We start from the raw sequence: 16801 nt of genomic DNA on the forward strand, positions 1-16801 counted from the left end.
TCTATCTATCTATCTATCTATCTATCTATCTATCTATCTATCTATCTATCTATCTATCTATCTATCTATCTATCTATCTAGTTTGTCCAGGCGTGAGGCGTCTTTCCTCTTAATGCTGCCTCCCCAGCACACCACTGCGTAGAAGAGGGCGCTCGCCACAACCGTCTGATAGAACATCTGCAGCTTCTTATTGCAGATGTTGAAGGACGCCAGCCTTCTAATGAAGTATAGCCGGCTCTGTCCTCTCTTGCACAGCGCATCAGTATTGGCAGTCCAGTCTAATTTATCATCCAGCTGCACTCCCAGATATTTATAGGTCTGCACCCTCTGCACACAGTCACCTTTGATGATCACTGGGTCCATGAGGGGTCTGGGCCTCCTAAAATCCACCACTAGCTCCTTGGTGTGGTGTGTTGTGTGGGGGGCACCAAAATCTTGTACGTGTTTAAGGCCTCAAAAGGAGTTAGTCTGGCCCTGAGTAGGAAATACTGAACTGCAGTAACAGTACAGTACCCCAGTAGTAAGTCGAATAAACCCAAACCACAACGGGAAAAGTTGAAAGAACGTCTGAAGGGCCTGCGTGTGGAATCGCATGGCTTGACCGCTTCCACAAATTGATTCTTATTAAAGAAATTTTCTGTTAATGCAATCAATAATAGTCTAATGCATTCATAACAGCACAGAGAGTAGAACATCCATCCATCCATTTTCCAACCCGCTGAATCCAAACACAGGGTCACGGGGGTCGGCTGGAGCCAATCCCAGCCAACACGGGGCACAAGGCAGGAACCAATCCTGGGCAGGGTGCTAACCCACCGCAGGACACACACAAACACACACAAACACCAAGCACACACTAGGGCCAATTTAGAATCGCCAGTCCACCTAACCAGCATGTCTTTGGTGTTTTGTACTATGCTTCCTTAAATAAAAGTAATGTTTGGTACATAGTTCTATGTTCCATTATATTAAAACGTGATGACATTGTGATTCTCCTATTATGCATTAAATAGTTTACATACTTCATATACAATAATAATAATAATAATAATAATAATAATAATAATAAATGTTATTTATATAGCGCCTTTCCCAAAATAATAGACCCAGTCATTCTGCAGTAGTGACTTATTCTGATCCAGGTCTGTAAGCCCTCGGTAAATTACAATTTTCTGAAATGTGCAATTTGGCGATTCTAAATTGGCCCTATTGTGTGCTTGGTGTGTGGGTGTGTTTGTGTGTGTCCTGCGGTGGGTTGGCACCCTGCCCAGGATTGTTTCCTGCCTTGTGCCCTGTGTTGGCTGGGATTGGCTCCAGCAGACCCCCGTGACCCTGTATTCGGATTCAGCGGGTTGGAAAATGGATGGATGGATAACAGAAAGCGAACACAACTTAACTAACACGGGCTTCTTATACTGTTTGAGGCGGATCTGTTAGATATGAGGTGCCGTTTAGGTTGAACTACGGTCCTGCTTGCGCCGCCAACTCGCGTACTCAATTACCCCCCTTGCTGGTGTAATTTTATCTTTCTTAATGTATATATGTCAATGCTATTGATTAATTCTGTTATACTATTAAGAGAGCTTATAACGATTGCAAGATCGCATTTATTTATGTTTCGCGTGTTACTGCATTGAGCGATAAGCCTTATTACTGGACTAAAGCTGCAACAATATATTAGCAGACTTCTATCACCCCAGCCGAAATACCCCACCCCACAAACACAAACATACAGGACCCACATAACTCCATCCATCAGACTGCATCTGTCTCACCGACTGACCTAAACATTACGCCCAAGACACTGCACGACTATACATCACCATTTTAAAAAAGACACAAAGAAGAAAACCAATGCTCGGATCGTCTGATAAGAATCCTATTACCCAAAGATGGCATCTTTATTGTGTCACCAAGTCCACATAACGGGAAAGCTTCGGCTGTATAACTGTTCTTTTTACAAGCTGTCACTTACCTTAAACGCTGCGATGAAGTTAAAATCCGCATATTTCCAAATGACGGAGAAGGGTATTGCTGCAGAAAATGAGACATAATGGGCGGATCTGAAGGCGGGATAACTGTAAATGCAAGTGGATAGTATTGGCTAATTCAGAATTTCAACGAATGAGATTATTGTTACTCTATGACAATCAAAAACTCACCTGTCCAATTACCAACGTTTGACGTTGTCTATCAAGTGTAACTTTAACCAGTCGATTCACAGTTCGTGATCCCTACCGCTTTGAGGTTCCGCTTTATAGTTATCTCTTAAATAACCTGCCGTTGTACCAAGCGACGAAACTCCATTAAACGAAAAGAGACAAAAAAAAAAAGAAGCTGCGGTGATGAAACTCCATTAGACAAAAGAAGAAGAAGCGACGAAATTAATTGCTCGTATTTTTGACAATGGAAGTAAGTGTGCTTCGAAATGAAAACGTATGAAAGTTGCAGTTTTTTTCGTATTTTTAGTAACTTTGTTTTGCATGGTTATGTTTGTACTGTGAACCTTTACGTTTGTATTAATAATCATTTTCGCTGTAGTAATTGATTTATAGTCAGTGCTTGAAGTGGACCCGCACTCAGCGGTACCGGCAACTCTTCAAATTCATCAAGGCAAGTTTCACGAGAACTCCTCGACTGAGCATGAAAGACGAAACAAAATTTATACAATAATCTAGGAAACACTTGATCAGTTATTCTGTCGTGAAGTAGGCTTTTGATAAAGTTCAGATTGACTGCAGTGGTGCACCATGTTACCTTTTTTCTTTTCAGTTTAGTTCCTTATGTTGGAGTAATGGTCTAAAGTGTAATACCAAATAATCTGCGATGTTTTTGTACCGTCAATTTTAATAGCATTTCATGGTAGTTTTGCGCAGATGATGCCTGCCATTTCTAAATTGTTAAAGACATTCCTGCAATGGGCAGTGCGACACTAACTTGTATGTGACTCCGACTGACAGTCGCGAGGTGCACAGAGCCTTTCAATTTCATTACAAGTGACATTTACATTTTTTTTCCTTTCATCCAGTTTGCTACAAGAATATCTTCTGGAAATTGGATGTTAATGAAAATCAGGTAAATTACACCCGTTTGTTAAACTTGTAATTCACTTGTAGTGTTTGACTTTCACGTGTGTCTTTATTTCTTTCCTTCTTTTCCTAGAACATCCCTGCTGGTTCAGTAGACTGTGGAATAGACACGTTGATGGTATGTGAATATGAATTGTAAGCTTTCTGTAACTTTACATTTGTGTTTAGATTGTGTAGGAGTTCAGTACTTTAGTTCTTATCCTCTGTCAGTCTGCTCTTTATCTGTCTATGCAGGAACCCTTTGATTTTACTGCTCTCAGTCTTTTAAAGATGGTGATAATATTATTTTTTTCTTCATGTGTGGCATACCTTTAATTGTGGCATTAATTTAACGTGCCCTCCACTATTAATGACACCCCTTATAAAAATGTTAATTTTAAAAATATTGATTTCTTGATGAGGGCTTTGTTTTCTTTGAATTAAATTGTTTCAATTAAAAGTCTGATGTTTATAATTTTTTCAGTGCAAGGTGACATTTCTTCAGCAAACTGTGATTTTTTTTCTAACCCTTATTACTAATTTTTACAAGGGGTGCCAATAATCGTGGAGAGCACTGTATACAGTTTATCCATTTTATCTTAGGATTTCATGCCTGTGACTTGCATATTACTTTAGGTAGTGTCCAGATTGGTATATTCATAATACTCTGAAATAATGGATGTATTCTAAAGAACTATTGAGATAACCACGAACGAGAGTTTTTGTAATGAACCACAGAGGAATTCTCACAGTTTGAACTTTATTCCAAAGTGTCCACTATTATGAGAAAACAGGAGTGTTCAGACCAATCTATCTATCTATCTATCTATCTATCTATCTATCTATCTATCTATCTATCTATCTATCTATCTATCTATCTATCTATCTATTTTATCTTGGTATTGTAATATATTGCTCTACTTTCCCCTTTTGTATTATTAATATGTAGCCTTTTTCAGAATGCCTCTAATCTAGATAGATAGATAGATAGATAGATGTGAAAGGCACTATATGATAGATAGATAGATGTGAAAGGCACTATATGATAGATAGATAGATAGATAGATAGATACTTTATTAATCCCAATGGGAAATTCACAAGATCTCTTGCACAAGACAAATACTTCACGTGACAGTTTGATGTATTTATGTGTGTTTCCACCATGTAGAAGAGCAGGCTGGCTGTGTGGCTGAAGTGGGGCAGCTGACTTGAGAACAAGGGGCTCGGGTCTTTGTGGCTGCAGAGATCAGCAGGGCATCCAGGAGGACTCAACATGAAAAACTTGGAGTTCATCATAAAGGGCCATGGAGCAGATAATCACTTGCTGGTAACTTAGTTCAGATAACAAGTAAAACTTAGCTTTTGTAATCTGTAGCAGAGAGCTATGATGACTTTACAGCACCAAACTCTTGTATTTGCTTGTCCAACAGGCTGTTGTATCTGAAAAGGTGTCATCCAAATGGTTTAAAAATGATGAAGATCCTAAAAGTCACCGGGTAATGATCTCTACACAGTAGAAGATGACGAGCTGACAGATGGCCTCTACAACTACATGATGAAGTGCTGTCAACAGCTGTAGGCACTTTTGAAAAGATCAACACCCCGAGTTCACATCATTGTGGATGTGCTGATGCTGGAGGCTCATTTGGTTTCAGTGAATCTCTGAGCACAGAAAGTGTCTCCATGAGTAAGAAGAAGAAGGTCTGTTCATTGATGGACCAGCAGACGGTGAGTGGGACGTCATGTGGTGTTGGGGGGTAGACGGTTCTTTCTTTTTCTTTTCAGCACCATCATTCTGTTAATCAGAATACCATTTTACTTGTAGTGAATTTAGACAAGAATATAAGCTAAATACATATAAATGTAAATATATATGTTTAAAGTGAAATTTTAAATATGCATTAATACATTTTTAGTATTGGTAAAAGTAAATCTTTTTTTTTTTTTTTTAAGTGAGTGAAGAGTTTGACACACTTGAGCTTCAACTGTTGGAGTACCAAAGACAGACAGCATCACTGAGGTTTCTCAACTTGGGATTCCATCTCAGCGCCTCCTCTGATAAACGCGTCACTGGCTTTATTGGTCTTTGGCCTTTTTTATTTCTGAATGTTAAACTGACTGTGCATAATAGAGTTGTTTAGATTTGATTTAACTATTGCTGTAAATAATATAAGGACACTTTGTTGATTAAGTTCTGCATATTTGAAATTGTCTGTGTATCTGTTTTTAGCCAATTCATGCCATCTGCATTTTTACTTTAATTTTTGTAACTGCATTGTACAGTTTTATTCCTTTTTTGAATATTACAAGCAAACATCTCTATCCCCATTACATAAATATAATATGTAGAAGTGGGTGTGCTTCAGTATATTTCCCAATCAGTCTGTTTGTTAAATTAATTATGTTATGTTAAATAAACATGGGCGGCACGGTGGCGCAGTGGGTAGCGCTGCTGCCTCGCAGTTGGGAGATCTGGGGACCTGGGTTCGCTTCCCGGGTCCTCCCTGCGTGGAGTTTGCATGTTCTCCCCGTGTCTGCGTGGGTTTCCTCCGGGCGCTCCGGTTTCCTCCCACAGTCCAAAGACATGCAGGTTAGGTGGATTGGCGATTCTAAATTGGCCCTAGTGTGTGCTTGGTGTGTGGGTGTGTTTGTGTGTGTCCTGCGGTGGGTTGGCACCCTGCCCGAGATTGTTTCCTGCCTTGTGCCCTGTGTTGGCTAGGATTGGCTCCAGCAGACCCCCGTGACCCTGTGTTCGGATTCAGCGGGTTGGAAAATGGATGGATGGATGGATAAATAAACATGGCTCATGTCAATAAAATAAGTCCACGCCGGAAGGACGCGGGAAGTGAACCCAGGTCTCCTAACGGCAAGGCAGCAGCATCACCACTACGCCACCGTGCCGGCCATGATAAAACATTAAATGAGAATACAAGAAAAAATGCAAAATGGAGTAACGTTAGTCTGTGTGATTAGTATTTGGGGCAGCATGGTGGCGCAGTGGGTAGCGCTGCTGCCTCGCAGTTAGGAGACCTGGGGACCTGGGTTCGCTTCCCGGGTCCTCCCTGCGTGGAGTTTGCATGTTCTCCCCGTGTCTGTGTGGGTTTCCTCCGGGCGCTCCGGTTTCCTCCCACAATCCAAAGACATGCAGGTTAGGTGGATTGGCGATTCTAAATTGGCCTTAGTGTGTGCTTGGTGTGTGTGTGTGTTTGTGTGTGTCCTGCGGTGGGTTGGCACCCTGCCCAGGATTGGTTCCTGTCTTGTGCCCTGTGTTAGCTGGGATTGGCTCTAGCAGACCCCCGTGACCCTGTGTTCGGATTCAGCGGGTTGGAAAATGGATGGATGGATGGATTATTATTTGAAATGAATATCTGAATATTTCTCGTTGTGTGTCTGTTTTTATTTTTATTTTTTTACTTTTATTTCACTAACCTTTTGCTCTTAACCAGCGACAATAACTCAAACAACCTGTTGCTTCTTTGAAAGTCACATGACTTTACCCCCAAGTTATCCAACCTCTGCTGATGATAAATCCGCTTGGTGCTCTTATTAATATCCGGTGAGGACTAAATATAACTATTTTGACTTCTACCTAAATGACTAAAATTAGTATATTGCACATCCCACAAAATTCAACAAATTAAACATGATCAAGTTATGTTCAAAAGTGGAACATAAACAATACATGTAATATAAAGTACTGCGTTGGGTTGGCGCTCTGCCCGGATTGGTTCCTGCCTTGTGCCCTGTGTTGGCTGGGATTGGCTCCAGCAGACCCCTGTGACCCTGTGTTCGGATTTCAGCGGGTTAGAAAATGGATGGATGGATGTAATATAAAGTAAATACATTCTTGTAAATGTAGCAACCTGCCATTTTCATTTTTTTCAGTATACTGAATAATTATAACATTTTGTTTTTGGTAGTGACAATGCTGAGTGTTTTAATTTGTGCTGCCCAATCACCTCGTGTATTAACACAACTAGAACTGATAGATTTGAGCAGGACCTCCACTTGTATCAATATGGGCTACAAATGGCACTTTGCTGGACTCACTGGTAATCCCATAGGATAAAACAGCTTGGAAACTGAATAGTTAATGGGATGAATTCCTTCATCCTCTCGCCAAATGAGGCTGGGTATTGTCGTGCACCAGGAGGGACCAGCATAGGGTCTGATGATGGGTCCAAGGATTTCATCCCGATACCTAATGGCAGTCCCGTGGTGCCCACCATTTTCTAGCCTGTAGAGGTCTGTGTGTCCCTCCATGGATATGCCTCCCCAGACCATCACTGACCCACCACCAAACCGGTCCTGCTGAACGATGTCACAGGCAGCATAATGTTCTCCAGACCCTTTCACGTCTGTCACGTGTGCTCAGGGTAAACCTGCTCTCATCTGTGAAAAGCACAGGGCGCCAGTGTTGGACCTGCCAATTCTGGTGCCCTATGGCAAATGCCAATCAAGCGCCATGGTGCCCACTAGAGGACATCGGGCCCTCAGGCCACCCTCATGAAGTCTGTTTTTGATTATTTGGTCAGAGACATTCACACCAGTGGCCTGCCTGCTGGAGGTCATTTTGTAGGCTCTGGCAGTTTTCATCCTGTTCCTCTTTGCCCAAAGGAGCAGATACTGGTGGGTCCTGCTGATGGGTTAAGGACCTTCTACGAGGGGCCCTGTCCCTATATATATATATATATATATATATATATATATATATATATATATCCATCCATCCATCCATTGTCTCCCGCTTATCCGAGGTCGGGTCAAGGGGGCAGCAGCTTGAGCAGAGATGCCCAGACTTCCCTCTCCCCGGCCACTTCTTCTAGCTCTTCCAGGAGAATCCCAAGGCATTCCCAGGCCAGTCGAGAGACATAGTCCCTCCAACGTGTCCTGGGTCTTCCCCGGGGCCTCCTCCCGGTTAGACGTGCCCGGAACACCTCACCAGGGAGGCGTCCAGGAGGCATCCTGATCAGATGCCTGAGCCACCTCATCTGACTCCTCTCGATGCGGAGGAGCAGCGGCTCTACTCTGAGCCCCTCCTGGATGACTGAGCTTCTCACCCTATCTTTAAGGGAAAGCCCAGACACCCTGCGGAGAAAACTCATTTCAGCTGCTTGTATTCGCGATCTCGTTCTTTCGGTCACTACCCATAGCTCATGACCATAGGTGAGGGTAGGAACATAGATCGACTGGTAAATTGAGAGCTTCGCCTTGTGGCTCAGCTCCTTTTTCACCACGACAGACCGATGCAGAACCCTCATTACTGCGGATGCCGCACCGAGCCGCCTGTCGATCTCACGCTCCATTCTTCCCTCACTCGTGAACAAGACCCCGAGATACTTGAACTCCTCCACTTGGGGCAGGATCTCGCTCCCAACCCTGAGAGGGCACTCCACCCTTTTCCGGCTGAGGACCATGGTCTCGGATTTGGAGGTGCTGATTCTCATCCCAGCCGCTTCACACTCAGCTGCGAACCGATCCAGAGAGAGCTGAAGATCACGGCCTGATGAAGCAAACAGGACAACATCATCTGCAAAAAGCAGTGACCCAATCCTGAGTCCACCAAACCGGACTCCCTCAACACCCTGGCTGCGCCTAGAAATTCTGTCCATAAAAGTTATGAACAGAATCGGTGACAAATTTAATATATATATTAAACCTCTGACAAATGAGAATATAAAAATGCCTTACCAGATATATACATCCATCCATCCATTATCCAACCCTGTAAAACTGTATATTATAGGATTCATCATTGGAGGAACAACACTGGCAATAACTAACATAATATTGTAGGCTTCCCTTGACAGACTCACACCAGTCCCTGTTAAAATGTATGAAATTATTATTGGTACATAAAAGAGTGACATCACCAGAAGGTGTGTGAGGCAGGTGCTTAAAACTTTGCTTTTCCCATCAGCAGAAGAGATGTTTAAAGCTGCTTGAGCAATCCTAAAGTAAGAAAAGAGAATAACTGCCACAGGCACAACCACAGATAACAATGTTGCGACTATTAAAAAAGTTAAGTATAAAGGATTTTTGTAACGGGATATATTTAAAGCACTACCATACTCACAGAAACAGTAATGCAAGACATTAGTCTCACAAAAAGAAAGGTCTCTGAGAAAGATCATATTAGTGGGTACAAGACACAGCCCAGTAATGATATTGGACAATAATAAACTAAGCCAGACTAATCTATTTGTAATAAGAGAAGAATATTGAAGTGGATAAAGGACCGCTACATAACGATCACATGCCATGAATGCAAAAAGTAGAGATTCCACTACTTCTAAATGGCAAATCATGTACATCTGCATGAAACAAGGTCCAGGGGGAACAATTAAAAAGTCTAACAGGAAACCCACCATTGTAGGGACAATATTAGTGCTGTTTAGCAAGTCTAAAACTGCTAAGGCGCCGATATATATATACATCGGTGTTTGTAGGTGGTGATTCATTCTTATGACGAGAATTACCACAAAATTTCCCACGAATGTCACAAAGAAGATTAAGGAGAGCACTGCAGCAACAAATTTTCTCAGCTCAGGTTTGATATCACATTGAAGAACAAATTCCGACACAGAAATGGACGTGTTGTGTGCCATACCAGGGTTGATGGACCACCTGAAACAATGAAAATAAAAATCCGATATAGATGAACTTGTTAGTGTTGTTAAACGGTCACATTTGAGTCATAATTAAAGTGGTCATATTTTCTTAAAGAAAGTGCATTTTAACATTTATTGAAGATCCACAAGCATCCATTCATTTTCCAACCCACTGAATCTGAACACAGGGTCATGGGGGTCTGCTGGAGCCAATCCCAGCCAACACAGGGCCGGGCAGGGCAGTAACCCACCGCAGGACACACACAAACACACACCAAGCACACACTAGGGCCAATTTAGAATCGCCAATCCACCTAACCTGCATGTCTTTGGACTGTGGGAGGAAACCGGAGCAGACACGGGGAGAACATGCAAACTCCACGCAGGGAGGACCCGGGAAGCGAACCCAGGTCCTCAGGTCTCCTAACTGCGACGCAGCCGCGCTACCCACTGTGCCACCGTGCCGCCCCCTTACCTGACATATAATTTCCAAAATAAATTCCCAGCTGTTCAGATTGAATGATGTAATGGCTATGACTTGAAAGCCTCTGTGTGGTGTGTGGTAAAATGACCAGTAAAGTGGAGTAATTTTCAGCTGTACAGGTTGTTATGTCAGGGCCACACTGGAGTAGACAGACTCGGTGTGCTCTTAATATGATGTTTACTTGTGTAGTCATATAGGATTATGTCCAGCTGAACTCTCTGTCATCTCTATCTTGTTACCAGTCGTGATGCTGATGCCCATCAGTGCCTGCTGTACAGTTGGACTCCTGACCTCCTCCAGTCTCAGAGACCCCAAAGACAGGCTGACGTGTTCAGCACACCAGTAGGACCTGATGGAGTCAAACGGAGGCTCAATGAGATATGAACTACAAACATCTGTCATGTTTTAATCTCTAAATGTCACTTTTGCATAAGTAATATGTATTGTAATAAACATGTATTTGATGATCTTAAAGAGGTATTTAAAATCCCAAAAGCAATAAAGGTCCAATCAAGTCAAATAATTCAATACCCTGATTAACAGGTGCACGGTCACAAAAACTGCAAAATTATTACTCTTTTTAAGGGATAATATTTGCTCTTCTCAGATCGTTTAACATAGTAAACTTCATTATAAAAATAATAATTGAAAGGTGACTTTTAGCACTATGATAACTGTGTTTCTTACATTTAACATTGATAACATAGAGACAGCCAATGGATTCTTTAAAGTCACAATTTTATTGCCAGCTTTCTTAACGTTGTCTCTTCCCTGATACCTGAACGTGAGAGTGTCAAGTATGTGATCCATATTACTAACCGAGAATGCTAAACCGGATGATGGACGCAGGCACATCCGGCCATGGGCCGTAGCTGCAAAAAGACGTACTGCGCAGGCGCAACAAACAGTCCGCGAGAGTCGGCTGAGGACCCCAGAAAGGCGGATGAGGGTCCGCGAGAGACGCAGGCGCAAAAAGAGTCCGACAAGAGCACAGAAAACAGGAGTGAGCACATACAGAAAGGAGTCACAAAAATGAGGCTCAACAAGCACCAAAATAAGGAAAAGGCACATAAAAGAGTACTCAAACGAGGGGAAAGCACGAAACACATTGCACACGAAACTAAACACACCAAAAAAAAAAGAACAGACGAGCGCACAATAGCAAGGGACGACCATACCCCCCCCCACCCTACAGGCACGGGACACCCACCAAGAGGGGGATTCAACAAGCCCATGGAAGACCAAAAAAAAGAACACAAAACCACCCCACAGACCCTACAAGCAAGGGACGGGACACACACAAAGAGGGGGATTCAAACAAGACACAGGAACACAAAAAGAAACAAAACGCTCGCGCAACAACGATCCCCCCCACACATCCATAAGAAGTGACACCCAAAGCCACATATTCGAAAGTGAACGTCAACACCTTCACACTAGGCAGCATAGGTGTCGGCATAGGTGTCAGCATAGGTGGATGTCCTTACAATAAAGCACTATTAACCGTTCAACTGCAGAAAAGGAAACATATTAACAGTGAGTGCGATCCTCCTTATTACTTATCCATATTTCGCATGCTGAGAAAGAAACAAGTCATGAATACACGCTCACGGGTACAAAACGATTCGGAAAGGATAACGGGAACAAACACACGTACACGAAAGAAACAAGAAAATAGACGACGGCGCATAAAACGCGCTTCTGAAACACCGGGAGAGAAAATGTCAAGGATCGAAAAAAGGAAAGCACAAGTGACACCGTTACAGAGACGTGCCCAAATGGACAGACACAATGAACGTAGACGCATTCAGCGCGCGGGTCAAAATGCTGCATCGAAAGAAGCACGATTACAAACCGAAAGAGCTCGCGTGTCAGACAGTTGGCTGACAACGCCTTCAATAATGAGTCCACTATTGAGGAAAATTCATTGGGATTAATGAATGTTATTTGCAATCATTGTCATTCACTTAACTTCCCAGAAGAAACAACTGGCAATACAAATAATGAATTTACACGTTGTTGTCAAAAAGGGAAAATTAGACTGCCTCCTTTACATATAATCACCACGGACCAAGTGTCATTGAAACAAAACCAGAATAAAGCACGGTCAGAAATTAAAGACAGAGTAGAAAGGAAAGTAAAACGTCATAAACAGGTTGAACAAGGGGACCACGCACATGGACAGCAGGTTACAGATAATGAAGACATAATTCAAAAGCTTGAAAAACATGAGCTCAACTGACCACAGATACAAACTGAAACGAGAAAAACTACGGGGTCCGCAGTAGTCCACAATGCACCACGTAATAGTACGGACGAAGCTCTGTATTACCGGTGGAGGACTCCAGAATGATACGGGCAAACGCTCCGTATTAAACGTGCGTCATCCGGACACGTACCTGCCCAGCGGGCACGGGTTCAAAACGCCGGGGGTAGGCGAGCGAAGCGAGCAGGGGGCGAAGCCCCCTTGTTTGTAATATTCTGTAATCATAATACAGCTAAAAAAACAAACTTGAATACGAGATTCACAGGCAAGAAACTCACTAGAGCTGCTGGTGTGCTGAGAACAGACATGAAGACCGCAGAATATTTTACAGACATCGGCAAACAAAGAACAGAGGCTGATCTGCAGGCAAGAAGGGGCTGCAATGGAATATTTGGAATGCTAAAATAAATAAGTAGCAGTGTTAGGGCTGCTTCCTCGGAGTAAGGATTAGTCGCTCCCTGTTTTATGTATTAAAGTGAAGTCTTAATCAGATGAATATCTTGAAAATTGCGCTCTATTTCTGATACTATGTGCACCACACTCTACGCCAATAATCCAAGCGATGAAGGAAACAACAGGAACATAAGTAAAGAAAAAAGCCTGCATGGATTAAACATCACAAACGAAACAGCACCATCTACTGGCACGGACTAATACTACGACAGTATACTGTATTCCATTGCACAGTGGTCTCCAGCTCCATGCCTGGAGTGCTACTGTGGTTGCAGGTTTTCATTCTAACGCTTTTCTTAATCAGTCACCAGTTTTTGCAGCTAATTAACTTCTTTTGCCTTTCGTTTTATTTATCTCGCTATTTAAGACTCAGAGTCCTCAATTGTTTCTTTGTTTTCCTTAATTTTCTGCCAAACAATTCTTCTTATTCTTCTTCTTTTGGCTGCTCCCGTTAGGGGTTGTCACAGTGGATCATTTACTTCCATATCTTTCTGTCTTCTCCATCTTGCTCTGTTAACCCCATCACCTGTATGTCCACATCCATAAATCTTCTCTTAGGCCTTCCTCTTCTCCTCTTACCTGGCAGCTCTATCCTTAACATCCTTCTCCCAATATACTCATCATCTCTCCTCTGCACATGTCCAAACCAACACAATCTCACCTCTCTGACTTTGTCTCCCAACTGTCCAACTTAAGCTGACCCTCTAATGTCCTCATTTCTAATCCTGTCCATCTTCATCACACTCAATGCAAATCTTAGCATCTTTAACTCTGCCACCTCCAGCTCTGTCTCCTGCTTTCTGGTCAGTGCCACCGTCTCCAGCCCGTATAAGAATATTGAGACTAAAAAAAAATTTAAAAAGTGAACACCTGACCCGCTAACCTGTGTCCATCATACAAGATCTGAATATAAAGGAAGGTGAAGGTCTCAGTAATGTTGGTCTGCTCAGGTCCACAAAACATTTTGATGGTGGTCTTATAAAAAAAAGAAAATCATCTTTTTTTTTAATGCCTGCTGTGGCAGAGTGAGAGCAACAACAGGTCATGGGATTAAATAACAGGTTTAACTAACATGCTGCCCTGTGGAACATCCTGAGGGTTAATGGGATCGCCTCGAGGTTGCTGGATATCATGGCCAGCCTGTACACTGTGTGATATGTGGCCGGCTTTTCATTCCGGCCAATACCCCCAGGCTGCCAGGTGGAGCTTTCCCTGCAGCATGGACGTGCCCCGAGTTCCAGCAGGGACTCATGCACTATGTAGTTTTTATGCACAGCCCTGCTGGATGCCTTGGGGACCACCAGGAGTCGCTGTAGGGAAGCCCGTCGACTCTTATATGCCCTATAACCCGGAAGTACGTCATAATCCCAGGACAGGAAAAAACGGTGTACTTCCGGGTTGAAGAAAAGGACTGTTTACCCTGACCCGGGAGGAATAAGGACTTGTGGGTTGTGCCAGGAACCACTTCCGGGTCAGGGAGTATAAAGGACTATGGGAAAGCCCAGTACGCCGAGCTGAGCTGGGAGGGTAGGGTGGCGACGTGTCTGGGAGTGGTGGTTATTGTGTATTGATTAGTTATATGAGTGTTGTAGAATATAAGGTGCTTGGTGCACATATTGGTCTAAATAAAAGTAATATTTGGACTTTTATATGGTGTCTGACGTCTGCTCAGAGGGTTCAAGGGGTCACGGAGACCTCAATCTGTCACAACTGGTACTGTGAGTGCTGTGCAGAGTGGAGGCAGAACCTCTGTGTTTTTCCCAGTTGATTCTGGGGTTCATCAGGGGTCTGTTTTGCTCCTACTCTGTTCAGTGCTTGTATGGACTGGGTGTTGGTCAGGAGCGTGGGGTCCAGCGGCTGTGGGGCATCCGTTGGTGAAGAAAGATTCACGGATTTTGACTTTGCTGACGATGCTGTGATCTTCGCGGAGTCAATGGAGGCTCTGATCGGGGTTCTCGAGAGACTGAGTGAGGAGTCTGAGTGTCTGGGCTTGTGAGTGTCCTGATAAAAACCAAAGATCCAGGCCTTTAATGACCTCTTGGGTACGGCCATCAGCAGTGTGTCTATCTGTGGAGAGAGTGTTGACCTTGTCGAGAGGTTTACTTACCTTGGCAGTGACATTCATGTCTCTGGTGACTCTTCCTATGAAGTCAGTAGGCAGACTGGGAGAGCATGGGGTTCATGAGGTCGCTGGAAAGGGGTATGTGGCGCTCCCAATATCTATGCAAAAGGACGAAGGTCCAAGTCTTTAGAGTCCTGGTGCTTCCTGTCTTGATATATGGTTGTGAGACATGGATGCTATCCAGTGATCTGAGATGAAGTCTGGACTCCTTTGGTACTGTGTCTCTCCAGAAAAACCTTGGGTACCGTTGGTTTGACTTTGTGCTGCTCATGGAGTCCCCAATGAGACACATGACCTGCATTGTGAGGGAGCGTCACTTACGGCACTACGGCCATGTGGTGCGTTTCCCAGAGGGTGATCCGGCTCGTAAGATCCTCATTGTTGGAGACCCGAGTGGCTGGACCAGGCCAAGGGATCACCCATATAACACCTGGCTGCGGCAGATAGAGGGTCATTTCCGGAGGGCGGGCCTGGACCTCGTGTCTGCCTGGGGGGTTGTAAACCAGGATACAGAGTTGTTTCACCGTGTAGTGGGTGCGGCAACGTGCTGTACCAGTGCATGCTCCCCAACTTGACTTGACTTGACTTAACTAACATCAAGCATTTCCTTCTAATTAAGAAACTAGTTGGAGAAAAATTGGTTGAAGTTTGAGGCTTTGACTTAGCTGCTCACCAACTTCACATCTGTTTGGGTGCCGTTTTAAGGAAAAAAATCAAGCAATTAAAACGAACAGGAGAAGAAGCCTATTAACAGCAAAAATTGGTCTCTAATTAAGTAAATGGCAGGAAGGAAAATCTGCAGCCACTGGGGCCCTCTAACCCGGATGTTACCCCTTGTGCTCCCTGCGTGGTGTTTTGCACATGTGGGTTCGCGGGTTTTGCTCCAGTTGCTTCTCACAATCCATAGACAATTCAGGTTAGGTGAAGTTGTGATGCTAAACCATCCCCCTGATGTGTGTTTGTGCCCCCTGAATGGAGTTTGCATGTTCTCCCAGTGTGTGTGTGTGTGTGTGTTTTTGCTCGGGTTTCCTCCCACCGTCCAAAGACATTCTGGTGAGGAGACTTGATGATGTCAGATGTGAGTGAGTGAGTGTGTGTGTTCAACGTGTGTCCAGGGGTCAGTCCATGGCTTGTTGGGCTGTCCCCAGCTGTCCCTTCCCCTGAATTATCAGGTTCAATATAGGCCATTCCTTGTGCATTTACTGTATACTTTACTGTTTCGTATGTATCCTGAGAGAGGTTATTTCCACTTGTACATTTTGTCCACAGTATTGTTTTCTCTTTTGCACGCTTGATCGCCACTCCTGTAACAGTAGGATGCGTGGCTGTGGATTTCAGCTACCCAAACAAAGAGCAAATCTCCATTACAGGTCACATATACCCCCCTGCAGGGTGTTGTTTAAAAAAGCAAAACAAAAAATGTGACATCTGGTTCTTTGATGAAGAAAATAAATAACAATAAATGCTCTGACTTTCTGTCTCCAAACGCACAAGAATTTTACGCTTTTCGTACCTTTTCTAACTTGCTAAAATAAGCAAGAATTATAACACGTAGACAAGCTTAAAAAAGACGTTGTCTATTATTTAAATATCGTTAGGGGTATTTGTGAACTTTTCCAAAATTTTGCAGTTAATGTGAGACTTACTGCCTATTGTAATTTTATATTTGATATGGTTATGTGAAGTAAATGTATAGCAGTAGAGATGCAATTGTTTTTGATGATCCATGCCGCAACCCCCGGCCTAAACTTGGTGATGGTGCAGGTCAGCTCCACACTCCCTGTGACAGTGCGCTG

The 16801-nt window shown here is 43.4% G+C and overlaps 2 protein-coding genes and 1 long non-coding RNA gene across 6 annotated transcripts in view; 2 read left to right on the forward strand and 1 right to left on the reverse strand.

Annotated features, from left to right (window-relative positions):
* The window catches only part of LOC114641156 (V-set domain-containing T-cell activation inhibitor 1-like), a 74605-nt gene extending 72568 nt beyond the window's left edge, over positions 1 to 2037 (reverse strand). Inside the window, exon 1 of one of the 2 annotated variants that reach the window (XR_007934669.1) lies at positions 1887 to 1907. Coding sequence is in view for 1 of the 2 variants with exons in the window: in XM_028790266.2 (XP_028646099.2) it covers positions 1976 to 2007 (32 nt within the window). In the remaining variant the exon portion in view is untranslated. Of the gene's footprint in view, positions 1 to 1886; positions 1908 to 1975 lie in introns of those variants that run through there. The other variant, XM_028790266.2, reaches the window with a different exon arrangement.
* Positions 1 to 16801, forward strand: part of LOC114641152 (uncharacterized) — a 513154-nt gene that overhangs the window by 387485 nt on the left and 108868 nt on the right. The gene's annotated exons all lie outside the window — the stretch shown is intronic.
* Positions 2036 to 5321, forward strand: LOC114641160 (uncharacterized). 2 transcript variants are annotated; one of them, XR_003714276.2, is made up of 6 exons: positions 2038 to 2412; positions 3029 to 3075; positions 3163 to 3207; positions 4238 to 4396; positions 4500 to 4797; positions 5023 to 5319. It is a non-coding gene; the product is annotated as an uncharacterized LOC114641160 (long non-coding RNA). The 2 variants fall into 2 exon arrangements; XR_007934710.1 differs by having other exon boundaries at positions 2036 to 2412; positions 4500 to 5321.

This window comes from Erpetoichthys calabaricus, chromosome 4 (assembly GCF_900747795.2).
Source record: "Erpetoichthys calabaricus chromosome 4, fErpCal1.3, whole genome shotgun sequence".
NCBI lineage: Eukaryota > Metazoa > Chordata > Cladistia > Polypteriformes > Polypteridae > Erpetoichthys > Erpetoichthys calabaricus.